The 27,282-nt window shown below is 36.6% G+C and overlaps 1 protein-coding gene across 6 annotated transcripts in view; it reads left to right on the top strand.

Moving 5' to 3' along the window:
• NEBL (nebulette) overlaps positions 1-27,282 on the top strand; it is a 269,278-nt gene that overhangs the window by 207,375 nt on the left and 34,621 nt on the right. For 3 of the 6 annotated variants that reach the window (XM_040591575.1, XM_040591574.1, XM_040591579.1), the window contains 13 exons: positions 3,877-3,984; positions 4,944-5,054; positions 7,979-8,089; positions 10,334-10,444; positions 11,122-11,232; positions 11,471-11,581; positions 12,085-12,189; positions 15,332-15,424; positions 20,291-20,383; positions 20,772-20,862; positions 22,873-22,967; positions 25,279-25,383; positions 26,501-26,672. In XM_040591575.1, coding sequence (XP_040447509.1) covers positions 3,877-3,984; positions 4,944-5,054; positions 7,979-8,089; positions 10,334-10,444; positions 11,122-11,232; positions 11,471-11,581; positions 12,085-12,189; positions 15,332-15,424; positions 20,291-20,383; positions 20,772-20,862; positions 22,873-22,967; positions 25,279-25,383; positions 26,501-26,672 — 1,417 coding nt within the window. Of the gene's footprint in view, positions 1-3,876; positions 3,985-4,943; positions 5,055-7,978; positions 8,090-10,333; positions 10,445-11,121; positions 11,233-11,470; positions 11,582-12,084; positions 12,190-15,331; positions 15,425-20,290; positions 20,384-20,771; positions 20,863-22,872; positions 22,968-25,278; positions 25,384-26,500; positions 26,673-27,282 lie in introns of those variants that run through there. The other 3 variants (XM_040591580.1, XM_040591578.1, XM_040591577.1) reach the window with 2 other exon arrangements.

Here is a 27,282-nt window from a genome sequence, read left to right as displayed (position 1 = left end):
AAGCTTCTCTCCTATTTCAAGAGCACCTATGCTACATATGCCAATACTGGTAGGCTGGGTAGCTGCATTTGTCGTTTTTTACTCCAGAAACCACGGAAGGGTCGCAGAACTGCTGTGGAAAGGTGTGAGTGGGTGGTGTTGGGAAGGAAGGTTGCTCACGGTTGGCAGGAGGTGAGTGCTTCACACACAAATGACTAGGAGCTGTAATGACTAGGAGTATACTGGGTCATCTTCTGAGTCAGTGCCTACTTGTGGAAGCTTATGTTTAAAATAATCAGAATAATCCCATCCTTTCCATCTGTACTTGATTTTTGTGGTGCTCTTTGGTGGTGTTTTTTTATCTGTCTCACTCCGATATGGGAAGCTAACACTGATTATCCTCTTTTGTATGGGTAATAAATGACTTGATAGCTTTCAATCCCTGCATTCTACGTGTGCATTTTTGCCTAATTGTAGTTGCCTTCGATGCAAGGTAAGATTGGCGTTCTTCTTACTGATTAAACAAACACCCTCAGGATGAACTTCATCAATTTGTCATCTTATCTCCAATGAGACAGAAACTTGGACTTCCCCTTAAGGCTTCTTGCAAAATTTCTTTCTTTCTAATGCCCGGGAAAAGTTGATTCATATTGTCTATGCTATCTTCTGAGGACTCTGTAAATACTAACTCTGATTTTTGCATTGTCCAGATGCTGGTGTATATTTTTTCCTGCTGTTAGCAGGAGGAAGAATGCTTTGCCAACCCCTAAGAGCTCCACTACCTATTTGTCTTCTGCAGAAATCCCATTTTCAAAATCCTTCTCAGATGTGGCCTCCCCATGTAATCTCTTTGATTTTAACATGGCTTACTCTCCTGCCTTTCTCCATGCTTTCCAATACCACCTTTGTGTTCTCCTCCTTGTCTCTCCACAGCTCATACCACAACTTTCTTGAAGTCTGCTTCCACTGTATGAAACAGTCTTCCTGGCTGTGCTGTTAACTGATTTCCAAAGAATGATCTTACGGTCTGGGTTTTTTTACCTCTGAAACACTTCTTGCTTCTTGCTAATTGCCCAATTTTGTGTTGCCCTGTAGTAAACCTTTCTTCCTTATACTTCATGCTTCTTTTCATCTTTTGTGTAACATAACTACACCTGCCCTGGTGTGACACATTGGAACCTGTATGATTAATTAAACTTGTAAACTAATATGGTTGATTGAACTGGTTTGCTGATTGACCTAGAGTCTAGAAGTGTGTGCAGCTTTATGAAACACATACACTATAATACCAATGCAAAGCTGGTATACAAGTGAGCTTTTATGGGAATAAGTTCCAATAGGTAAGAGGAAAGCTTGATGGACATGTTTGTGGGACACAGACAGACTGATTTGGACAGGTTGAACTCGTCATATTTGTATTATTTTGATAAGGAAAAGAGTTCACAAGGTGGAACTTGCCCCTCATATAGTATTGTCCTGGTTTTGGCTGGCATACAGTTAATTTTCTGCCTAGTAGCTGACATGGTTCTGTGTTTTGCATTTAGAATAATGTTGATAACATATTGATGTTTTAGTTGTTGCTGGGCAATGCTTACACTGAGGAGGCTGGGGGTGCACAAGATGCTGGGAGGGGACACAGCTGACCCAAACTGGCCAAAGGGATATTCTGTGCTGTATGACGCCTTGCTCAGCACATAGACTAGGGGGAAAGCTGCTGGGGGGCTGCTGCTTGCATCAGTTGGCTGATGGTGAGCAATTGTTTTTCTTTTGCATAATTTGTTTTTCTTGGGTTTTATTTCACTCTGTTTGTTATTTTCCTTCTCATTAAAATTTCTTACCTATTTTATTTTATTTTATTTTTTCAATTATTAAGCTGTTCTTATCTCAACCCATAAATTTTTTTTACTTTTACCCATCCAATTCTCTCCCATATCCCATCAGGGAGGGGGTGAGCAAGCGGCTCTGTGGTGTTTAGTTGCTGGCTGGGGTTAAATCATGACAGGTTTACATGTAATTCTCTTTGACATGAACTATGGAGACATGACATTTTAAACTTTGATACATGAACAACAGCGAGTTTATATTTTTGTGCATTTAAAATCTGTCCCTATTGTGGAGTCTTTGAGATGCTAAGGAGCTACAGACTAAAAAATCAGGAACTTGAATATGTTTCATTTTATGGAATTGGGTGAATAGGTAGGCCTTAAGAGACTGAATCTGGTGCCTGTAGTTTAGTGTAGTAAAAGGTTCTGCGATTTACCTAATTTAATTTTATAGAATTATTATTTAAGAAAATAGTTGAGGAATGGAGTAGAAGTATGAAATCAGTAGCTGTAGATGGAGGTAATTATAATTTGTTTCCACTACAGAACTAATTTTGTTGTGTGACGCTTACAATTGTTTCCACTAGGAGGCAAACCCAGACCATCATATGTGTTTCTTTGCACTTCAAATGTAAATAATAATGTTTATTTTCTAGTGAATGTGAACATTTGACTTTTGGATGTGCAGGACAAGCATTTGCTCTAGGAACTTTTAAAAGTTATTTTTGTATCATATCCTTTCTTTCATTTCATCACAGTATGTTAAATTCAAATGTAGTGGTAGAACTCCTTAGTTGGGAGCCCTAAAATACAGTTTCTTTTATGCTGTTTCTACCATAGTTATTTTAAATGGTATTTGCACTGGAAAACCTTCTGAATATTGTTTGTGAAAACGTTCTTGGATATTTTTTGTTTCGATATGTATATAAGAAAACTTCTAAGCAAAGCACGGGCTTTTATCATTATACACTGGATACAGCTGAACAAATCCATCACGAAGAAAATGCAGCGCTTCAAAGTCAGATGTATGCAATCATAAATACATCTTGCAAGGAGAAGAATGCAGGATTCTAACAGTGATTAAATCAGGCACGAAACAGCATGACAGATCACAGTGGTGCACAATGCATATTCAATCAGAAACCCTATGAGGAGAGAGGAGAGTGTTTTTGCAGGACTCAAACTTAGTGGAGAAACCTAATAGGGAAGGAGATTCTTAACACTTTTCTCCAATTCAGACATCACTATTTTTGAAGAGACAAATAAAATGACATTACTCATTCTGAAAATTGTATTTTGATTTGTAGCTGTTTGCTTTCCATCACGGCTTGTGTAAAATATTGCATCATACCCCACACTGGTTAAGTAACATGTTTGCCAGTCTTAATCAAAAGAGTATGAATGAGTGAATTCAGAAGGCTTCTCCAGGTTTCCAAAATGTATTTGTTTTATGAGTTAGCAGAAAGTTACATGTTGGTGTCTTAACCTTGTGTCCTTCAAGGTGATTTTGCCACTAGCTTTAAGGTCATGGTCACTGGTAGCTGTGAGGGGAATGTTGGTGCAAGGCTGGGCACTACTGAGGCAGTAGTTTTCCTTCCCTTTTCCCTCCCACAGGTACAAACAAAAGTGCCTTTCAGAATGTGTGCCTGAGCCTGCAAGAAAGACCTGTGGGGCCTGGCTCTGTAACAGGTTTTGTTGTTGTTACAGTAAATGTGTTGTTTAATGGAAACATGACAGGGGATGATATTAAAAAGTTGCCAACTTTTCAGACATAGGTCATTCAGCCAAAATCATGTGATTAGTTTAAGGGTTCTCGCTGATGCTCCTCACTCCTGGTGTCTTCAAAGTTCACCATTTTTAGGTCTGACATTTGGAAGCAAAGGAATAAATGACTCCAGAAATAATCTCCTTGTCCAGCTGCCCTTGTTTCTCTGATAGGTTGTATTTAGGAGGAGTCTTCCAAGTCAAAACCTCTAAGGAGTATGGCTAAAAACAGGATTTGTCTGTCACTATGGCAAGCTATCAGTTCTCACATTCTTTCAGCTGTTAACAGCCTTTATTTTGATTTTCCTAGGTCAAGTACAAAGAGAATTATGAAAAATCTAAAGGCAGATCTATGCTGGAGTTTGTGGATACACCAATGTATCAAGTTTCAAAGGAGGCTCAAAAGATGCAAAGTGAGGTTAGTAAAAATGTGTGCTTGAACTAGTAAAATTTAGATCAACAGAGCAGCTAACAGACGTCTTGTATTCAGGTTAAGAAAACGGATGGAGCAGATTATAAAGGTTTTATAAACTGAGGATACGATAGGATTAGCACTGAGTAGTTCTCTTCGCTGTTCTGTAGCTCGGTTCTTCTTTCAAATTTCTTTTTTCTCAAAAGGCCATTGGTGCTAACACTAGGCAGAGATTGTATGTAGCATCATTTAATTGCAAATATGCTCAAGAGGTCATGTACTAACTTCTTTACCTTTTGCCTTTAATTCTGTCTTTAATAAGGGAGGGTTCTCAGGTGGGAGCAAGTGAAGCCGCAAAGCCCAGTCCCACCCTGTGCCTTAACTGAAATGTGCTCCTGCTGAACAGCCTGGAGATCTCAGCAAGGGGGAAGGACTGTTCCCAGGCTCCAGAACAGCACTGGCTGTCCTACGTCAGGCCATATTTTTCTAACTTTTTAACAAAAAAATGCCAATGGTGGATGTTTCATGACCTCCCAAGCAATCTAGTCCAGTGCTTCACCATCCATCCTGAGAGAGCATTTCCCTGTCTTCCTTGCTGCAGTTTGATTCCATTATTTTTGCTGTGTGTCATGGAAAACAGATGGTTTCATCCTTTTGGTACAAACTTTTATGTGTTTATAACCACTACCTTGTGTGCCATTTGTTTTCTCTTACCAAGCAAATAGTTTCTTTCATAGATCAGGTTAAACATTTTCTTTGGAAATATCATACATATGTATTTTTATCTAAATTGTGCATGTCTTGTACAGATAATCTAGGTAATGAAATGAGTATTAAAGTTGTTGATTAATGTGGAAACTAATTTATGGCATGGCTTATTTCTGGGTCTGTTTACAGTGTTCTTTCTGAAATATGCTTGGAAATGCATGTGCATATACTGCTAATTGTTGGTTTTGCTTCAACAGAAAATGTATCGCAAAGATTTTGAAGAAGACATCAAGGGAAGACCCTCAATGGATTTAGACAAGACCCCAGAGTTCTTGCATATAAAACAAGTCACTAACCTTCTGAAAGAGGTATTGGATTTTTTTTGTGTGTCTGTGTTTTGTGAAGTTGTAAATGAGCAATAAGCAGCATCACTACAAAGCTGCCAAGTACTGAACAACTTAAACTTGGTAGCTAAATACAAAAGTGACTTCATAAGTAAAAATTACTGCGTGTCATTTTATATTCTTAATAGTCCTGCAGTAAGAATTGATACTTTCTGAAGTTTCCCTATGAACGTAAGGGTGTGATAAAGAGTAGCATACCTGAACCAGAAACACAGAGTTAAATCAGGTGATTCCACAGAAAATGGATCATTGGTGGGACATTCCCTCTGAGGGCCTCAGTTGTGGAATGTATTCTTCCCCTGGACTCAGCCCAGATTTGGTGACCTTTCAGGCATGCTGCAAAAGACATCTGTTTTGGAGAGGACCTAGAGTTTTCTTTCCAGATAGATGGAGGAGTGGAAAGGAGGATTTCTGTTGGTGGCCAGATGGCAGTTTTTCCTTTTGAGTAATTATTTCAGGTTTATGATAGTCTGTTGTCATGATGCCTCCAGCTGTGTGCAGTTACTTTAAACTAATTTAATTGAAATTGAAATAATTACCTATCATACGTGTTATAGATGAAAATAAAGAATACCAAAATTCCATAATACAGCCGTGATATTACATAATCTGCATTAAGCAAATTTTGCTAGAAGGTGCAGGTTTTCTGTATGGCCGCTGTTTCTTTAAGATTTGTCTAATGTTCTTCAGTTGTATGATATGGCAGTATAAATTATGTATGATACATGTGGCCGTATAAATTAAATAATTTTTTTCCATAACTGAGGATCCTTCTATCTTTAGAGTTTTTGTATTATTATTCAAAACTGTTTTCATGTTGTGTTTTAGTATTGGTTGGTTCTATAGATTAGGCATACTATTTGACCAGATTTAGAAGTAAATGTGTCAGCAAAATTCATAGTTAGAAATACCAGAGCTGCTACGTATCCTCCATTTGAATTTGGAGCCAACAGTACTTTATTTGTATTTGTTGTATTAAAAATTGATGTTTTTGCTGTGGCCCAGATGAACAAATTGAGGATTCTAGAATTAAAAACCCTCAAAGCTTGTTCCTTTCCTTGTTCTTTAAACAATTTATGCTAGTCTATGCTAGATTTCATATGCATAAAGAAAATATTTTCTTTTCAGGTATTTCTTTATTATTCATCCTCTAATAAATAATTTATTCTGATAAGCCTTGGCTGTCAGGTAGACAAGTCTCAAGATGGATCTAGTTTGTGCAGTATCGTTCTGTGCATACGTGTCTCATACATGCCTACTGACTAGGGGAAAATGCAAATGCTTGCATTTCATTGAGTTAGTCTTGCTGCATGCTGAATGTCCACAGAAGTGATTAGTGCATGCATAGTTGCAGCTGTAAATGTTCATTGAAAATTTTGATGTAACTTCCCTCCATAGTACTACATGCATTAAGATGTTCCCTAATTCTTACCTTCTCAAGTTTTATGACTCATTACTTAGGGAGTAAACCATGCTAGTAAGCCACAGGGGAAGAATACGAGAAAACGGAAATGGTATTTTAATTTATACCTGCATGAATTTCATATTATTTTGTATCCATATTCAAGGAACAGATTCCAAACCCAAAGATTACATAGGTCAAATGAATTACTATTTTTCAAGATTCAGCAAAATGATGTATATCTTCATAGTCAAGGATGTAGCTCAGAATTTTTGCATGAAGGTTCGTAATGAACTTCAAATAGATACTGCATGAAACAAGAAGGAGATCCTGGAGTTATTAAAAAATGAATTATTTGTTCAATTACTTTTTTGGTTTTTTTAATATTTATTGTCAGCTGTGTTCCATCTTATTCTGTTGCCTTCCCACTGTAGAGAATTCTGCAAATATTTCACATTTTGTAACAATAAGGACTTTCTTCTCTGGAACCGCATTCAAACTGTTTCAGAAAAGATAGCTGAATTTAATAATTCTAAATCAATAGAAGTTGTTTCCTGCTTGTTGCAGGGTATACTTCTAATGGTCAAGAGAAGCTTCTTTAATAATACCTGGTTTCCTTTTGTTTAAATATAGAGCTTACAAGAGAAAAAGGTGCTCACTGCTGCTTATGAAATTTAATACATGATTAGAAGTATTAATTCATGTCTATATAAATTCTTCTGAAAAATAATGTCTTTGATTTTGTTCTAGTTCTTTTTCTTAAAAAAGCTTAGCCTTAATCTGGAGATGGGAAGAACAATTAAAAATCCTTACAAAACTTAAAGATCTTGAACCTCAATAGGCTTACATCAGCTCTCTAGGAAATGGGAAGAAGAAGAGCCAAATGGCCAGGGGCGGGTTCTACTGTGCTTTTAATTTTGTACTGAACGTTTGAGTACATTGGAGGCTGCACTTGCTACATGTTGACAGATCACATCAATCCAGTGTCTGAGGGGCACAGAAGTTATATGGTAGGAATTATTCCTTCTACATTATAATTTATCAAGCAGTTGTTTTAACAGGTCTTTATTATAGCATTCAAGGCATCTGTCCTGGCTGTGGTGCCATTAGTGGAACACAGGTGAAAACTGCAGCACAGCATATGTTAGTCTATAAAAACAAATGCCACTGCAGTTAAAATGTCTGTAGAGAGGCAGCCAAGGCCCCTAAACATTGTGCTGGCACCGTATAGGAAAGGACTTTTTCAAGAACACAACAGGAAAATACATGACTACATTAAAACCTTTTTCACTTTTTCAACATTGTACCTTTTGATTTCATAATTTCCAATTCTGTTTTAACTCTGAAACTTGTACTAATTCATATTTCATATAAATTTCAAAAAAACCTTTCAGACATTTAAGAAGTGGCATTTCTTGTAAAGATCTTGTGCACAATATTAAGTGGAGAAATTCTCTCTCTCTCTCCCCACCCCTTCCCCCCCTAGAAGGAGTATAGAAAAGATTTGGAAGAAGGGATGAAAGGAAAAGGAATGACAGTGTTTGAAGATACACCAGATTTCATTAGAGTGAAAAATGCAGCTGAGATCCTAAATGAGGTATGTTATGCAAGTCAAGGTTATTAATGTCACAAAAGATTCACTCTTTATGTTATACTTGACTGAAAATATTAATTTTTTTTTTTACATAATCTGCAATGAAATATGTAAGTATTGAAACAAAGGCTGTTTTTGTTTTGCTTTAAGAATATAGAAATGCTCTGGAAAGAAAACAATTTATGACAAATATTTTAGACTTTCAGGCAATTAAAAGGTCAATGGGAATTGTTAATGGGGTCCGTAGATACACCATTTAAAACGGTTCATTTTCCCATCTATTTATTCATTCAGCTAGTATAATTAATACTGTAATGGAAAAGAGTTGACCTGTTAATGGGCTTATAAAGAAAAGTCAATGAAATAATCTCGAGTTTTTTGGAATCATGTACCTGATATCTGAAAATAAATACTGGTAATGACTGCCAGGCATCTTGGGATGATCTTTTATCCAAACAAACTATCCTACTTGTGAAAACCTTTTTCCAAAAGTAGGGTTGTTCCTGAAGAAAGCGATTTTCTTGAGATCGTGGTTCATCCAATGCAAACAGACAGGTGGAGACTCCTTCTAGAGTCTATTTTTATAACTGAAGTTTGGTATTAACTATGTTGGTCTAAGTTGCTCTGGAGGTTACATGGAAGCAAGTAAGTATGCAATCTACTCCCATTGAAGGGCTGGGAGTGGACGTGGAGGACTCCTTGATCTGTGTACTGTCTCTTGAAGACCATCCTGAGGAACTCGTGTGCTCGGCAGGCCTGTGTGCCCAGCAGGGTTGCAAGCTCCCAGTGCTGGCGCATCTGCAGCTCCTGTGGATGGGCTTGCACAGGCTGCCTGGGAAGCAGCAGTGGGGCTGAAGGCTGTGGGGAGGGAAGAGGGAAGACAAAGCTTGTGCTGCCCTTCATGCCTTTGGGAAGCCATTCTTTCAGAGTAATTATTTTATATTGGTATAATATGTGTTTCTAGATATATATATGTGTGTGTGTGTTTATTTGCACACATGCACATACATAGCTGTAAGAACCAGAGGGAATGCCATGCACAGGGCCAATCTGACCACTGTAAAGAAGTGTAGAAATGCATATCTGTAACTCTCAGGATTATCTTTTCCTTGGTGTTCTACATGATATCGAAGTTGGGAGGAAACATCTCCCATTCCACCTTTAGCAGACGTAAGTGAGGGATGATGTCTTCTCACAGGTTAATGTCTACTTTTTGCAAAAAACTGTGGTTTGTAAAGTAGAGAGTTGTTTTATCGTGTTTATTTCTACATCAGAGTGAGACAGAGATGAAAGACTGAAAGTCTTTTTGCTCTTGTTCTTGTAAGTGATCAGACCATTGTATTGAGTTGAAAAATATTTTCCTTCTTTTTTCTAAGTAATGTACAACCAAAAAAATAATTAACAAACAAGAAAAGCAAGACTAATTTTTTATTTTTATGCATTTATTTGGAAAAAGATCAACACATTTTCCACAGGCAGAGATAAACTAGAATAAAAAAAGAGTGATTACTACTGTAGTAGCACTGCCTAAGAATCTTTTAATTTTTTATTAAAAAAAAAAGTACAACTATTTTATACAATATTTCAGTATTACATTTTAATATAATTTGCTGATGAACAAGAAATATATCCTTGCTTGGATAAGCTAAAGATAAAATATTAATTTTGTTTCCTGGTTATTGGTTATTTATAATTTATGTTGCAAGGAAAAAGCAGCAATCATATATGAGTACTGCCACTTGCCTAATGGCTGTGTTTCAGGAAAGACCTATTAAATGAATAAATTACAACTTCCTGATCTGAAAATTCACTGGAAACAATTCTGTATGGTATTAAATTTCTAACATGTAGTCTTTTCATAAATAAAATATTTTTTTGAAAGTAAAATGTGTTTCAATTTGGCTGGCACCAAGTACCAGATTATTACATTATGTTCTGCAGAGCTAAACTTCCCCCTTACTTTAGAGGATAATTGTAGCAAGCTGTACGGACCGATTTCCTGTCACCTTCTGCCAAATAAAAGAAATTAGTGGTAGAGTTTTGTATATTCACTGTGTATCTCCTGAAGTTTTCCTCCTGTTGTTTGTTACCTATTTTCCTAAGAAAAGCTTATGAAGAATCTTGAGAGTTGGGACTCTTGAGATTTTTGATGGAATCTAAATCTTAAAATTGGTTCTCCTGTGCAAAAATCTTACCTGTAACTCTCTGGCTATTGTGAATATAACGTACGAAGTTTTATCTTCACAGAAACAATACAAGAAAGACCTGGAAACTGAAATTAAAGGGAAGGGCATGCAAATTGGTCCAGATATTCCTGAGATAAGACGAGCCAAGAAAGCTTCTGAAATTGCAAGCATGGTCAGTACTGTACCCGGTACAAGCTGTTCCTTTGACAGAATGCAACAAATTATTGTCACTGAGAATTCCAGGTGGTGACTAGCCTAGGTAGTAGCAATGCCAGAAGTTTCCCAAATACCTAATCCATTGAGCTGCAGAGAGTCAAGAAGTTGCATAACCAGCATGTAAAGGAAAGTTAAGCATTCCCAGAACCTGGACCTTTCCATCATCTTTTGCAGGTTGTGCTTGTTCCTCATGAACCATGCCTGGCCTGGGCTGTGTTCAGTGGCTGTGGGCCCTACTGCTTTTAGGTCTAAATAGCTGCTTGGTTAGTTAGGGCCAAGTGATAAACAGAGTTGGAGATGCTAAAGCCTTATGACCCCAGTCTGGCAAAGCACAGCTGAGGGAGAAAGTCTAGCTACGTGTGTCTGTGGTTGCAGCTGCCGAAGCTGCAAAGACAGGTGGATGTGAAAGGCCACATCAGATCTGAAGTAAGCAGTCTGTTAAAAGAATTGTTTAGCTGGTCAGCAGCTACAGCATAGGTGTCTCTGATAGATCCTACAAGGCTAATGCTGTTGAATCAAAAGTTATTTGGTGTTTTAAGAATGCTGTTCAGTGGAACCACACAGATTCAAGTAGGATCAATTTAAGAATTTGGCTGTCAGACGTGTGAGTATGTCCAATGCTATTCTTTTCAGAAAGAATACAAGAAAGACCTGGAGAATGAAATTAAAGGAAAGGGAATGGGAGTGGGCACAGATACCCCTGACATCCAACGAGCCAAAAAAGCTTCTGAAATTGTAAGCCAGGTGAGTACACAATGAATCTCTCTAAGATTCCTTTGGAAATAAAACATAATTTAAAAACATAAAATCTTCTTAAACATACTTGGACTAAAAGGAATAAACAGTGCACAGTAAAAACATGAAATTAAAGGAATTGAAGAATTTATTCATAGTCTGCCCAGTGCTATCAGAATAGCTTTGAAGACAGCATGTACAAATAACTGTAGAATTAATTGCTCTTCTTCCCTTCTTTTTTCTTCAGAAAGAATATAAAAAGGATCTGGAGACTGAAATTATAGGAAAAGGGATGGAAGTTGGCCCATACACTCCTGAAATACAGCGAGTCAAAAGGGCTTCAGAAATGGCAAGTCAGGTAGGCATTAATTCAAAGGCTAAATGTTTTAATTCTGTATAACAATGAGTGCTTGACATACATTGCTCAAAATACTTTTTCTCTAGCTTTGCAGAGCCTTTAATACCCATATTAAATTAATTTACATGTAGTAAAAAGTCTTACTGTCTGATTCTTATTTGTGTTTAGGCCTGTTACACCATGCAAATTTAATTTAATTGTTTACATCTACTTGCAGGTCATTTTTATGTTATATAATGAGAAGATTATATGTAACCTGACAATGTAAGGGAAAATGTATAATATGTGTGAGAATAGATTGTATATGTTTTTTATATTTTTTCAGTGTGGGACACTGTCAGATGTCTCACACGGACAATGATAACAATATCATGGAGGTGAGAGGTTGAAATAAACACTGTACAAGGGTGTTGGGGCTCATCAGCAGTAAGCATCTTTTGTTTCAGTTTGGATATTCTGAGCCCAAGAAAGCAGGAAATAAACATTTAAAAATTATTTTTCAGAAAATGTACAAAGATGAGGCAGAGAAGATGCTCTGTAACTATTCTGCTGTCCCAGACACTCCAGAGATGGAGAGAATAAAAAGTACTCAGAAAAACATCAGTTCAGTGAGTAATAGTGCTTCTTTCTTTGCAACTTTTCAGGTATTTTTCAGTTTCAATAGGCTCTCTTGTGCTGCAGCATGAAATAGGGAACTTATGAGTAAACATCCTTTAAACCATTTGCATAATTTTCCTGGCAAAAGCTATATCACTCATTTCTTTCAGTAAAAAAAATATCAAGCTTTTCTAGGTGTGACACTGTTATTTTGAATTGTTAAACCACTTACACCACCTTGCCAAGCCACAGTTATTTTTAAATGAAGATTTTTTTAATTTTTATTTTTCTGTCAAACCCCAGGAAGTACTTTATTTAAAAGGACAGAAAAAGTCTTAAGGCTTGTTACTGTGCATATAAGTTTTTTCATCTGTTTCCTATTATATGTACAGAACATCAAGATTTGGGTATAAAATCAGAACAGATCAGGTTTCATAAATACATATGTCTAATGATTTTATGTTATACTGGATCTATTTTTTAGTTTTATGCTAGATTTAAGTTTCAGTTTATCCTTAAATATAAGTTATGAGCATAGATTTCTAGAATAGCCCAGTCTGGGATGCATTCAGTTCCATTTCCCTTTTGGGCCCATTAATTTTCTTGTTTGTAATTCTGGCTTTGCTTGTGATGTAACAGAGAAGAGAAGAAGGAGTGAATACAGCCTCCATAACTAAAGGCTGTCCAGTTAGTGTCCGGTTTTTATGGCAGACTAAGTAATACTAATAAAGCCAAGGAACTGAGAGAAAGGAATATAAGATATTTAAATATTTTTGTATTATCTGACACAGATGTTGTTCTTTAACGTAGAGATATTTTCAGCTTCTCCATCTCCGCCTGAGTATAAGGTCAGTTAGTTTCTCTCAGAGGTGTTTGCCTGCAGCTTCATAGCCATAACACTGCGGCTTCATGAGGGGAGTAAGAGCCTGCGGGAGAGGAGAGAGGTTGTCTCTGAGGCTGCCCTAGGCAGTGGTCTCTCCTGTAACGTCTTCCAGCCATTACCTGCTCCTTCTCTTCCTTCGGATGAGAGCAGCTTAAAGCTGTATCTCTCTAATAGAAGCTGTTGACAGGCCCACTGGCCCCAGTTTTGTTTCTTGTGATCTGCTGCCTCTAGGTTTTGAATGGTGCTCTGCTGCATGGTGTGATGGCGATTAGCACCATAACTCTGGCATCCTAACGTGCTACGCCGAAACTGTGTAACAGAGGGGTTTCAAGCTAGCCTCTACTGATCTGCTTTCCTCCCTGCTCCAGTCTGTGGTAGCATTGATGGGAGTCCTCAAATAGGTCAGTGGGTCTGGCAGTGCCGACTCACTAACAGTTAGAGACCAGGCATATAATAACCTTCCACTACTTAATTAAGCCTTGACAAGCCTCTGACGCATCTGAACCCCTTGCAGCCCTTTAGGCCAATCTGAACTTTCAGTGCCAAGACTGACAATTATCTTCTTTGTTAGTCTACTAGATAATACGAAATAAAAATATTTTGTCTTTGAGATGATTTGTATTTGCTTTATTTTGTGATCATCCTTTCTCTGTTTCTGAACTGGATCTGCTAAATGTAGGAAAGCAGTTTGTAGCTATGATTGAATTATGATTTTTTTCCTTTCTCTATGTTTTTTAATCTTTCAGCATTCTGTATAATTTAGATTATAAAGGTAAGTTACTTTTTACTAAGTTAAGACATAGCTGGGAGCAGCTCCAATGTGAAATAATCAGTGACCCCAATAGACTTCTGATTTTTGGATTTTATCTCAAGTATTTTCCTGCCTTAAGGGACAAAAAAAGTGACTAGCTCTGCAAATAAGAGCACTGCTGCTTTTAGCTCACTAGCCAATTTGGCAGAAGATTTACAATAGGATATTTACTGCACAGTCATCTTTTTCATAGAAAAATTTCTGACTCCAACATTTTTTACCATTCCCTCCTTGATAGAGGAAGAAAGTGTATTTTAGTTCAGTCCACTATGTAAATCTTTCTACCTTGTACTGACATATTGGTGCAGAAAAATGTTCAGGTTCTTACTCATCAACTGTCTCTGTTCTCACATGATAAAATAAAATTCTAAATTGTTAAAGGTTTTCTGAATATTTAAAAAATGAGTTGCAGACATAAATAACCCACTCTCTTCTAGAATATTTGGCAGTACTAGTCACCCTAAGTTACAGAGGACTTCAAGGAAGTAGGAGAAATGCATCAAGAATGATATTTGACTGTTTAAGGTTTATTGGTGGGTAAAAAAAGTTAAATAAATCTTGGTTTAAGAAAGGCAAAAATACTAAACGGTAAAGATTTATTTTATGAACTCCAGAATCAGTCTGGAAATACTTATTGGAATGGCAACAGCTGTGACACTGAATACTGAAATTCAAATAAAACTTCTTTAGGAGTTCTGCAGCATGAACTAGTGCTCCATGGTTACTTAAATTATAGACACATTTGGAATTTGTGGAGCAGTTATTTACTGTCTTTTTCAGTAACTTTGAATGATTGATTCTACTGATGCGCTTTGTGTTTTATCTTTTACTGAAACAATTGAAATAGAATTATATAAACAGCATGTGTATCTTTTCAGAAGCGAGCTTTGATTTTAGATGCAGTCCTCAGTTTTCTGGCTTGAACCAATCAAAAATTGCGTGACTTGGATTGTAGCTCTGGCTGTCCTGGTTATTATGTCATGAATATGTCAATTTTCTAGTTTGTTAAATTAGAAATAATAATATCTGTTCACTTCTCAGAACATTTTAAGATCTGAAGATTAAAAAACAAATTCAAATCTTGCATGTACATGCACGTTCAATTACATTGAAATGAACAGATTACTCAAGCATAAAGTTGCATTTATAAATGTCTATAGATTTTGATCTAAATTGTAGTTTTTCCAAAGTTAAAACTATTATTACAAATACTTAGAAATGTTTGAGATCAGTCTGAAGGATGATAATAGATTATGTGGGTTATAGTTGAAAAGAAACAGAATGTTGTTATAGTTATTGATAATTAGTCTGATTTATGAAATATTGAAGTATTTGCTTTCTTAGCAAGATTCATAGCCAGACCAATTTGGAACTTGGAAAATAGCCCAGCTCTTTTATGAGAACTTGTACTTGCATTGCTAACAGTCTCATAATTACTTTTTCTTTTGGGGAAATGAAGGTGTTTTATAAGAAGGAAGTAGAAGCTGGCACAGCTGTAAAAGAGACTCCAGAGACTGAAAGAGTAAAGAAAAATCAACAGAATATTAGTTCGGTAAGTGTTATTAACATTAATTATTCTTATGGGAATAAATGGTGGTAAAGTTTTTTTTCCATCTTGTTTACTAAAAATTCTATGTTTTCGTATCACACATCTCATTCAAATGCTTCACTCTATCTAGTGTAGTTCTTCTGTGTCCAAAGGTAGAGCTTCAAATTGAAGCATCATGAAAAATAGGAAAAATATTTAATTAAGTATTTGAGGAAATAATTTTGTCTTTCAGGAGTGAGAAACATGAAATGTACTTCCTGATATGACAGACTGAACAGCAGTTTTAATTTGCAATTTAGAAGAATATCATATCACAAAAAAAGAAAATCTGTAAAGTTCCTGTAGAGTCTGCATGTATCACATAGGGGTTGGTACAGTTTGCACTTCAAGAAGAGGAAAATTACGTTCAGACTCGAGCTATGTGAAAAGGTGGAGGATTTGTGCCTCTACGTGATGATGACAAATTGATCTGTGGTTCTGATGAGACTGATTCTGAATTGATGCTTATCTATGGATGCCCAATGTCTTTGGCACTTTAATGCGCGACTGAAAATAAAACATCAAAATGAGAGTTTTCTACCAGTAGAACATATTCTTCTGATAACCATGTTGCAAAACTTGGGAAAAAGTGGAAAAGTGACTGCCAAGCAAGAAAACACTTCTAGCTGCATTTTTCACTTGCTTGGAATTTTTGTTGTGGAGTCCTCTGGGGCCATTTTTATGTTTGTGACATGACTTTTCTGATAATTAGATGATTTTTTAAAAGTAAAGCTTGAAAGTAACACATAGACATCTTACTAGATTGCACTGAAATCCAAATTAGGGACTCTGGACACCTCTTATACTAGGATTTCCTCATTTACTGAGTAATGTTAAATACTGCATTTGCCACCAAAGTAAGATCAGGTAGAGAATTTCCATAAAATTTTGAAAAACTCATACTTTGGAATTCTCTGCTTCATCCATCACTTTTCATCTTCTCATTCTGAGTCACAGTGCAATTTGAAGATTCAGTGGAAGCTATCGTGTCCTAGATCCTGAAATAGTGTTTCTGGTTGGGAAACTGTAGGCTTTCTTGATTTGATGGTGGAGTTTTTTTGTTGTACTTTTTTATTTGTTCCCCACCGACACCCCTACCCCTGTGCAATTACGGTTTTGGGGCTTTATAGCCAGATTTGACTGGTCTAGAAAAAAACCCCTAATGTCCTGTTACCTATTTGCCAGTGACTACAGACATTTATTTTGAGGATAGACACACACACACACACACACACACACAGAGGCACGTGCACATATTTAGGAGTAGTCTTGCTCTCATGCTTTTTCTCAATACCTTTCAGAGTGAAATGGAAAAACAGCATAAAGTGCTCTTTCTGTTTTAGAAATCCTAAGCAGTGGTGAAGAGAGGAAAATGAAAGGTAGATCAGTATGCTAGTAAACATGCTTGAACAAAAGCATATCAGGAGAAACTCAACATGCAGTAGTGCTTAAGTGGTATAAGTAGCATGACCTTTTCCTTGCTAGTCTGTGTGTAGAGTTAGTATTTTACAAAAGATAATTTATTACATGTAGTGTACCTGTGATTGCTTAAGTCTTGTATAATATTTATTAATAGCATAGAATGCCAAATTTAAGGGCAACATGCAAGAAAGTTTTAAATTCTCTGTCAGTAAGAGGGAAATGATACTGTTCAGTAAGAGGGAAATTATGCTGTGTAATTTACAGGAGTCCCAAAGGAAGGGTAAATTACACCAATTTTGGCTCCATTAGATTTAAACATTTTACACACATCTTTGAATTTAGCCAGAAGGACTTAGGACAGCTTTAAAAGTATTTGCTGAGCTAAATGAAGCTATGGAATGAATGTGAAACACATCTACAGTGCAAAAAATCCCAGAACACCAAACCATAACACTCACTGTACTACCAAACCATACAAAAAAGTCCATTGCATCATGTTCTGAAAGTGATCAGATTCTTCCAGGTGATGGATATAGGAGAGAAAGATCAGAATGGTCTATTTTCAGATTCTAAAAAACAAGGTGGTGAGAGCCAAGGAGGTTGAGTTCATCTCACTTGTGATGATTTGTTTAGAAGAAGCAGCCTCCTAAATAGTTGGAGGCAAGATCTCACAGAACTTTAAAAGCAAACATCACACCCATGGGCTGTAACTGAATCTGAACCAAGAGGCTAGAAATAACTAAGGATTTTTTTCAAAACTTGTTTATTTTGAGGGACCGGCAGGGCTGGATGCAGCATTAAGAAGGAGGCTTTTGGAGGAAGACTATAATTGTGTTTTTGTTTGTGTGAAATCCATGAGGAAACCCCTGTGATATGTCAGTCACCACCACAAAGCTGGGGCCTGATTAAAACTCAAGCAACAGACATTTTGAACCATTTTAAGGACTAGTAGCACTGCCAATTCTTAAGCTTACCTAATAGTCTCTATTAAAAGACCCTTTTTTCCAGTGGTTTAGTACTTCTGCCAGTCCTAAACTGTCTGAACTGAAATTTTCCATTCCTGGTCTGTGCTTTGGGCTGGTTTGGTTTTATTTATTTATTTATAATTTTCAGCTAGAGCAGCTTCCAATTTTGAGCTTAGAGAAAAACAAGTTGTTTTGTCTGTTTTAAAAGATCTGGGGCTCTGCAGAGGTACCACGTCTTCAGGAGAACTGAAAATTATCTACTAAGCAACATTTGGTACAGCGGATTTGGGAATAAAGTGGCTAGGGGTGAGGAACTGAGTGTAGAAGGGCTTGGTCAAAGTGGGCAGGCCAGTTGTGGGGAAGGACAGGCAGAGCAATGTGCTCCTGTGCATAGGTGCTTCCTTCCAGAAGAGCTGAAACAGAACCCAAGGTTGTTTAGACTCATCACTCCTGTGATCAGTGTGTATTTGAGGTACCCTTGATTAAGTATTTTCCCTTTCTTCAATGATGGTGTTCATGGAGGTGATGGTTATTCTCATGGGTCTGTGCAGTCAATCTAACCAAACCACAAGGGACTTAAGATGAAGGCGCAAGAAAAAATGTACATTTGTAGTTTTTTTTTTAAATCATGAGAAGTTGCCTCTCTAGGAGGTACCTTTAGTGAATATTATTAAGGTCACAAAGTCAATACTCAAAAGCAGGAACCTGAAGGCAAGTCCCTGTGTCTAGACCTGATGATCCATTGCCAAAGGATATGATTTTATACTTAGCCATGAGGCGGACCTGCTCTGGCTTTCCATTTTATGAACTACAGTTGAATGGGAATTCTCATTTGAATGCAGGTGCTGTATGATCCCATGTTTTTTTAAATTATGTAGCTAGATTAGCTGTTACTTGTCTGTGCTCTATAGTAAAAATAGTACTTTTACTTGTCACAATTCCCTTTTTCCTCATTTCACTGCAAAATTACTGAATTAATGTATGTGAAAAATGCAGATGCTGTAGCAAGGAGCAGCATAGAAAACTTCCTGAAGAAATCAGTAATTCTGTCAACAAAGCAGGACCTTAGACCAGTTAAAAAACCCCATCAGTCATGGTCCACATGCGAACTACTCACTAAGTAAGGGTCATTGAATATGTGTAATGAATGAGGCAGAAAACCTGTTTTTTGTAATAGATAAAGAAGTTATGAAGCACTTCAAGAGGAAAAGAATGAAGTAGTATAAAATATATTAAAAACTGTATATGGAGCACGTATGTCCAAGGGGCAAAACTAAGGTTACATTTAGGTTAATTGCATCATTTTCTGATTTTTGAGTCTTTGATTTTGCAGCCTTAAAATGTATTTAACAGAAGTTTTGTATGCCACATTAATATACAACTATACAAATTGATTCATTACACTGTTTCCTTGTTCATAAAATACTTTTCCGTCTTCGAGTCTTGCTAATGAAAAATGTTTCCAACTATTATATATCACCACACAGATAGTTTTGAATGTTTTTTGAATTTCACTGCTTTATTACCACTGTAAAGAAAAAGAAAGCATGCCATCACTGTAAAGGATGGCATGGTCTACAAGTATTGTTTATTCAATGGTGGCATAAGAGATTTGAAGCTCAATGTGCTGAGTACTGGACAGGTATTTCATAAAAGACAGTAACAAAGACAGTACACAGATTTGTCCAAGACCCTTTTGGATAGCATATGGAAAATCACAAAATATGGTGCCTTTCTCTTTAGTACCACGTCCACTTAACCTTAGATTTCTTTCTCATTAAGTTGAATTCCAGTTTTGGTACATATGGTGTATAACTGAAGAAATTCTAGTTCTGTGCATCTTTCAAATTGTCGAGTGTACAATATCCAAACATGCTGCTGTTTAGAAGAGAATAAATGTGGCAAAAGCAACAGTAAATATCTGACAGCATCTTCAAAGGCATCATCCATCCGAACATCTGCATTCTCCCTGATGTGTCTGTGTGTGTTTTTAGAAAACTTGAAGGAGGCTTTGAAGTCATCCAAACTTTCAAGAATACATCTGTGAAATGTTTCATTTATGAAATGGACTGGTAGGCTCCATAGCAAGATGATAGCAAGACCAAGTCATTGTGAGAGTGATGCAGATCTCCAAGTAGTATATGCAGAATCCCAATTATCATGAAGATAGCCACAATTCCATGTGATGTTTATTTCCACTGTAAGAGTTTTAGGATACTAGGCTTCTTAGATGCGCTGCTGCATTGTATCAGACAAGGTGCATTGGAGACCTTAGCAGCCTGTTTCAGAAATGAAATAGAACCCTTTCTTTTTAGGTCCATAACATTGATAGGTGTGGTCTAGCAGTGCAGTATGTGTAAGGGAGAGATGACAAAATATTTCTTGTGTTTTAGTGTTTCTATCTTCTTTAAATTGCTAACATTTTGTAATATTTATTGTGCAGATTAAATACAAGGAAGAAATTCAGCATGCAACAACTATTTCTGATCCACCTGAACTAAGGAGAGTTAAGGAAAACCAGGAGAATATTAGCAATGTGTGTCCCATTTTCATTGCTTGCACACTTCTCTCTGCTGTATTAAATGTGTTTGTGCCTCAGTGAATGTCTGTGGCGTTTGTGCTAGTTCCTGTTTGTCCACAAACACTAATTTAATCAATTAATGGTAAGATGGTAACTCTTCTTCTTGCACTTTAATTAATATCAAAGAGTATGAAGTATTCCTGTTGAAGTATTAGTTGTCTGTGTCTGAAATAGAACAACTGCAAGAGGGTGAGTATTACGTATCATGTGGGAAAATGTGGGTGTTTATTAAGGAGTGGTATTTTCCATCCAAATGCAGTGTGCTCTTTAATGTTGTCTAACACACTGTTGTAGTTCTGTTACTTGGAAATCTCTGTGTAATATCTTCTGCCATGTTTGCTAGGTTCAGTACAAAGAACAGCTCTGCAAAGCTACACCTGTGAGCATCACCCCAGAGATCGAAAGAGTCAAGAGGAATCAAGAGAATGTCAGCACGGGAAGTTGCTCTCGTTTAATCCTTTGTATAATTTTTGGGTGCTGATGAGCACTAGGTTTTGCCTCCAGAAGCTGTGCCTTTTGCTAAGTTAGGTGTGGGGTCAGTAATGGAATTACTTGAAAACCCTCTTTTAGGAAACAACTGTGAAAAGTTGTTGCTTGGTTTGGGAAATGGCATGTGAAGCATCACATACTCCATTAAAGAAATGGCAGTGATGTTTTGAAATGTTATTCTCTGCCTTGGATATTTGCAGGAAATCTTGACAGATTTTTTTTTTAACAGAATATCCTTTTCCAGCCTTTTTTTTTTGTTTTCCCTTTTCTTCTTATCTTTGTGAAATAGTGGCTATGGTTGTATTCAAACTCCAGCTCTCTTACCTGTCTCTTTCTGGTTCCTCAGTACCCTTTCTATCAGAGTTCAGTATTTAATGTCTCACATAACCACTAGAAAGTCATACCATTTGCGGGAGCGCAGGGAAGAAGGCAAAGACTTTTGGAGCACGCTGCTGCCTTCCTGCATTGTTGGAGTTGTACCCTGTTAATAAGTCTTTGAGAGACCAGCCATTCTCCTTACTGGGAACAGCCATCAGCAGCCGTATTTCACGGGGCTGTAAATAGCTACGGTGTTTCCCTGCGGTGTTATCTGCTGTGTTCCCCAAATTAATTTAGAGTTACAGTTTTCAGGAATACTGTCCCTCTAACCTAAGCATATGCTCTTTATTCCTGGATTTGTGTTGATAAATCTAGCTCTTCTAAAATGCACACTGTTCAAACCAACCTGTTTTTCCAAGTGTTTCAAGCCACTCAGTGTAGTTGTTCTGCTCACATCATTGTTTACCTTCAAGCAATTTTTGTGTCCTGCAGTTTTCATTGGAAGGTGTAAATTCTCTTTCAGGTCATTAGAGTAGCTTTGGGCAAGATTCTTTAACTTCAGATATTTCTAGCAGCGTTAAGTCTGGAATAATAATTTTATCTTTACAAATGTCAGTTTTTAAGTTTAATCCATTTGAAAGTTTACCATAATTTTTATAAGACATTAATTTTTCAGGTAGAATATGTTGATGTAGACAGACCCAAACGGTGTTGTGTGGGAAGACAGTGGCTTGAACAGTATGTGCGTTACTGCTGCAGTGCACTGCAGGGTTATGAGCATAATGTATCAGCACAGCTATCCTTATCACACAAAACTAAGAGCTTATTTAAAAAAAAAAGGAGGGGGGAGTTTGTACAGAAACATTTATTTTACATATGGATTGGCATAAATCATGCCAGGATCTCTAATTATTGACTAAATGTTTACCCTGTCTGACTTCCTTGTATTTGGGGCCAGGGTTAACATTAGACTGATTGGTCTGTCAATGCCATGTCCTATCCTTTATCCTCTTTATATACTGATCCTGCCTTGAGTATGCATTTGATTAATGTGTCATTGCTACAAGTGCATTTTGTTAAAAAGTAATAGAGGGGATATTCCTACAGAACATTTAAGTAAGCACATGGTGAAATTTAGGCAGTTGAATTCAATTGGCAGTTGTCTCATGTATTGCACCCTTTGTGTTTAATCACATTTGAATATATAGAATATAAAAGCTAGAACATGGATGGTATTCTTATGGAATTGCTGTATCTCAACAAATATATGTTTACAGTGGGCATTGCTGAAATTCAGTTTTTCATGTGCTCTGCTTGACTTTATTGCATTATTTGTGGCTTACCCCATTCCAAATATAAGGCACTTCTGTATACAGCCAAGAGCCAGTGTGGTAAATGTTGAGATGTTTGTGTGCATATGTGTGTATATATCCACACAAATGCATCAGTAAGAAAACTGTACAGAAAGAATTCAAGGTTATGCTTCAAAAATCAGTTCTCTAAGTTAATAAACTTGAAATGCATTTTAGCTTTTCAGTTGTTTCCTGGATGACCTTTTAAAAATGTATGATTTATGTAAAGCAATATGATACTGCTTTTGCTGAAATAGTATGTACCATTTCATTCTGTTAAATAATAGGTTCACTACAGAGAACAGCCTGGCAAAGCTACTGCTGTGAGTGTCACTCCTGAGATAGAGAGAGTCAAGAAGAATCAAGACAATATCAGCTCGGCAAGTTGTTTGAATCTTTTTGTCATTTAGATTTTCAGTCATTGTTGGAATATAACAAGGATATGCTTTCCCACTTAGATTTGATGTGTCAAAGGACTCCAACTGCATTATGCACTGAATGGATTTTTTTTTTTTATCCTTTGAGTAAATGCACTGCACATAAGGGGAACAAAAATATTCAGACTTACTTGATTATTCTTGCAAAAAAAGTAAGTGGTGGTGTTGGTGCCAGTACTTTTCAAGGGGAGAGTCAGTAGAGGTCAGTCATTCTTTCAAAAATCTTTGTCTCTTGTTACCAGGTTTTAGTTGCTAGATTGCAGGAGTAAATGGTGATAAAAATCAAAGGAAGTAAGAATTTAACTTTAGTGCAAATTCTGTTTTTTTATAATTCAAAGCATGGAAGCATATACTCATCCCTTCCACTCTGTGACGTGCGACCTACATTAGACCAGAGTAGTCCTAAATAAATACTAAAGAGTGAAACTATACTTTTACTGGCTTTTATGATAATACTTATTTTTTTTTTCTTAAGTGGCCACTACAGTGGTGTACGAAGCAGCAGAGAGTTCTAATAAGAAGCAAGGAAAAAGTCAAAACAGCATGGTGAAGTAAAAGGACCAGACTAGTTATATTACAGTCTGTGTCCTCAACACTGAAACAACATCAGTGACAAAGCCCTTGCAGATGGTAAATAAAACAGGTTTCATGCAGAGACACTGTTTCAGGGTGACAGACGAGAATTAATAGTAGTGAACACTTTAGAACTGAGTGTAGGAGTGAAAAGTAAAGTAGGTTGGATTTGTCAGAGGATTTGTTCAGGGATAAAGAAACAGAATCTGACCTTGTAACTACATATGTCTTAAGTACGTTCTTAAAATGCTCGTGCATGTTTACCAAAGTCAATTAGTTTTGAGGTCATAGTTAAAAATAAGAGGAAAGCTTCCCAACAATTCTAGACTTCAAATAATTTGTTTATTTCTGAAAATGAAGTGCTTTTTTCCAGGTGACTCTTTCACTTTGTTGCTCAAGATTTACGGGGATAAATGCTCCTCTGTGTTAATGAGAAGAAGGTGAAAACCAAACTATGTTGGTTGTAATTATTCTGTCCAGAAAAATGCCTTATATTCAAAAGCATATATAGCTGAATATATTTGCTAAGAAAATTTACTGTTTAATTAAGAAGGGTTTGAAGAATATGCAGTGCCATATATTTCTGTTTCTCTGTGCATTACTTCAAACTTACCTATGAATCACAGACACCAAAGCTCATATTTTCGTAGGTATGTGGTGCTTAGCTAATATGTAATTTTAAGGAGGGTTAGGCAATTTCAGTACTTGGTTTCTCTCATCACAAATGCAAGTTGAAATAGATTTGCACAACTGATTTGAGAAGTAATACTTTGAGTGTGAATATATAGGTAAATCTAAAATATGTACTAACACTCAGTGCACAGGTTACAATGCAATGTAGGAGCTAAGAAACTCCATTAGCAGCCAAATTCAACCAGCCAGAAGAATCTGTAAGAGTACTCACTCTAGAACCAACAAGTAGGACTGACTACTGTTTTAGAACTTTGAGTGTGGGGTTTTTTGGCTTTTTTTTTGTTAAAGAAATAATTAACCTTGCATCTTTACAAGTCTGTAAAATGCCACAAAAGAAGCTAATTAGGAAAAATGTGATATAGGAGGTTCTGCACTTACTGATACACAGAACACAGAGCCCAAATGTTCTCTTTGAAAGCAGCGTATTTAGATTTGTCCCAGACATGTTGCTTTTGGTGCTGCTAGCCAAGGCTAACTACCGAATAGAAGTAAGAAGGCTGCCAAAGACTAACCTACTTGTAAGGGTTGAATTCCCTAGGAACTCAGGAGTTCTCATCTAATCCCAGCCTAGAAGCAGACTGAGGACAGAATCTGGGTATGCCTGGGTAATAAGAAAGTAGTTTATCATCAGCCCTACAAATATGTTTTAAAGATGTCCAAGTCAGAGTGGTGTTTTCCTATTATTTATCTTATTTTTCAGTTGATAAATGAATTATTTAACTTAAGTAATTTAGACAGTCAAGAGTTTCAGCTTTCAGGTAAATAGATTTTTTTTTTTTTAAGTGATTGGTAGAATAAATGTGCCCTTTGGCCTTACCAAATGCTAGCTAATCTCTGAAATAAGTTGTTAGGAAATGAATGTGAAGAAAGAAACAAGAAAAATGTTGGGCATTGTGATTTGCAAATGATACAGTTGTATGGTGTGATTCTCACCATCCTTTCTACTGTGAACAAAAACTTCATGTGTGCTGTTGTTGCTGTTTTGCAGGTCAAGTACAGCAGTGATCAGAGGCAGATGAAAGGTAGATGTAGTGTGCTTCTAGACACACCTGAGCTAAGGCATGTCAAAGAAACACAAAACAACATCTCAATGGTAGGGTGTTTTCTTCCTATAACTAGAGTATGCTAAGGAATGGCACTTGACTTCCATTGGATTTTCCCTTCCATTAATATAGGTAACTAATGAAACTCTCTGCTTACGTATGGAAAGAATATTTTCTTCTTATGCCTGTTGAGGGAGTGTTTTCTAACTGCATATGACTGTAATGACCATTTTCAAAATACTAATAAACAGTTTTCTAACAGTTAAATGTCTGTTATTTTGTTTGGGTTTTTTTTTCCTTCAAAAAAGTACACACCTCATTTGAGCATCACAGTTTGACTGGATTAGGTGACACACTTCACCTTGTGCCTGTGCACGTTCCTGGTTTCTATGTGACTTTTGTCTTGGAATGAGTTGTTTTGTGTGCATTTGCTTGTGTGAGAATGTTTGTCAATTTAATTATTTGATGATTAAGACTATTTAAAAAGTGAATATGCATAATTGGGGGTACTACCTTTATAACTCATACTAATACTGGTTTTGTTCCAACACCTGGTTATATAACACTTTCTACCCTAATGTTCCTGTTGATTTTGTTTTACTTTTTTGAGCAAGCTGCTAAGAATAACTGCAATTCTTCCTAAAAACTTATGTTTAAAACCATCTGTCATATGATAAAACAAAAGAACAAAAGAGTACCTTTTGTATGAAACTGTGCATATAATCAAAATTCCTAGTGAATGAAAATACTTGATTTCTTTAGAACAATTACTGCTGGAATGTTTTTTACTGACAGATGTAGTTGTCTACATTGGTAGAGAACTATCCTACCTTAGAGAAGAAGGGATAGACCAGATGGCCTCCTGAGGGTTTTTTCTGTCCTGCGTGACTCTAAGATAATGCTTTGCTGCTTGAGTTAATGCCTAATTCAGTGGCAAGAGAAAATAAATGCAAAAATGGTAATAAAATATCAGGAGATCATTAGGGAGATGGAAAAGACTTGGCTGGCCATCCAGCCTGTCTCACGTGTGTAACAATTCTATTATGATGCAAAACCCAAAGAACATTAAGTACCTCCTAAAACAAACACATATGCATTCCTACATAGAATAACCAATTGATGCCAGTTGCAGCTTGGGGGAAAATGTAATTCTTCTTGTTTTTCTAGGTAAAATATCATGAAGATTTTGAGAAGACAAAGGGAAGAGGCTTTACCCCAGTGGTAGATGATCCTATAACAGAACGGGTGCGGAAAAACACCCAAATTGTGAGTGATGCAGCATATAAAGGTGTACATCCACATATTGTTGAAATGGATAGAAGACCTGGAATAATTGTTGGTAAGTTGCTAAATACCATTGCTATTGAAAACGCTGTGGGGAAGATGAAAGCCTCTGCTTGTGTTCTCAATTATATCCAAGAAAAAGTACTCACAGATTTCATTTTCACTCTTTTCTCAGTATGGGTCTTGTGTTGAACTACTGGTTCAATGCCAGCTTCTAGCAAAGTAATAATGGCAATGAATGGGAGATACATTATCATTTGCTCTGTAATTTTTTAAAAAATACAGATAGTCATTGCTATTACTTGAAGTTTGAATTTTGACTCTTCAAGAAAGGCCAGAATATCTGCAATAATCTTCATTTTGCACAGAAAAGAGAAGATTAAAGCTGTGATTCTCCAAAATTTCAATGTTTAAATGTTGCAGACCAGTTTGAGATTTCCCCTTCTGTCAGTCAGCAATTTCTCCAGAGCTGCACATGCTCCATTTACCTCTTTGGAATGTTTTAGAATTTCACACGTCTTTCAAAATACCTCAAGCTGTAATTCATCAGTAACTCATTAGATCTCTGGTAAGCTGAACACTAGTGTTCAGAAGCGACATTCTGAAAGATGGTCCAAGATAAGACCAGGTATTCAGGGGGTAGAATATGGACTGGTTTTGTAGGC

The sequence above is a fragment of the Falco naumanni genome, chromosome 4, assembly GCF_017639655.2.
Source record: "Falco naumanni isolate bFalNau1 chromosome 4, bFalNau1.pat, whole genome shotgun sequence".
In the NCBI taxonomy this organism is placed as follows: Eukaryota; Metazoa; Chordata; class Aves; order Falconiformes; family Falconidae; genus Falco; species Falco naumanni.
The sequence above is the reverse complement of the archived record's forward strand: the minus strand, read 5'-3'. Positions and strand labels throughout refer to the sequence as shown.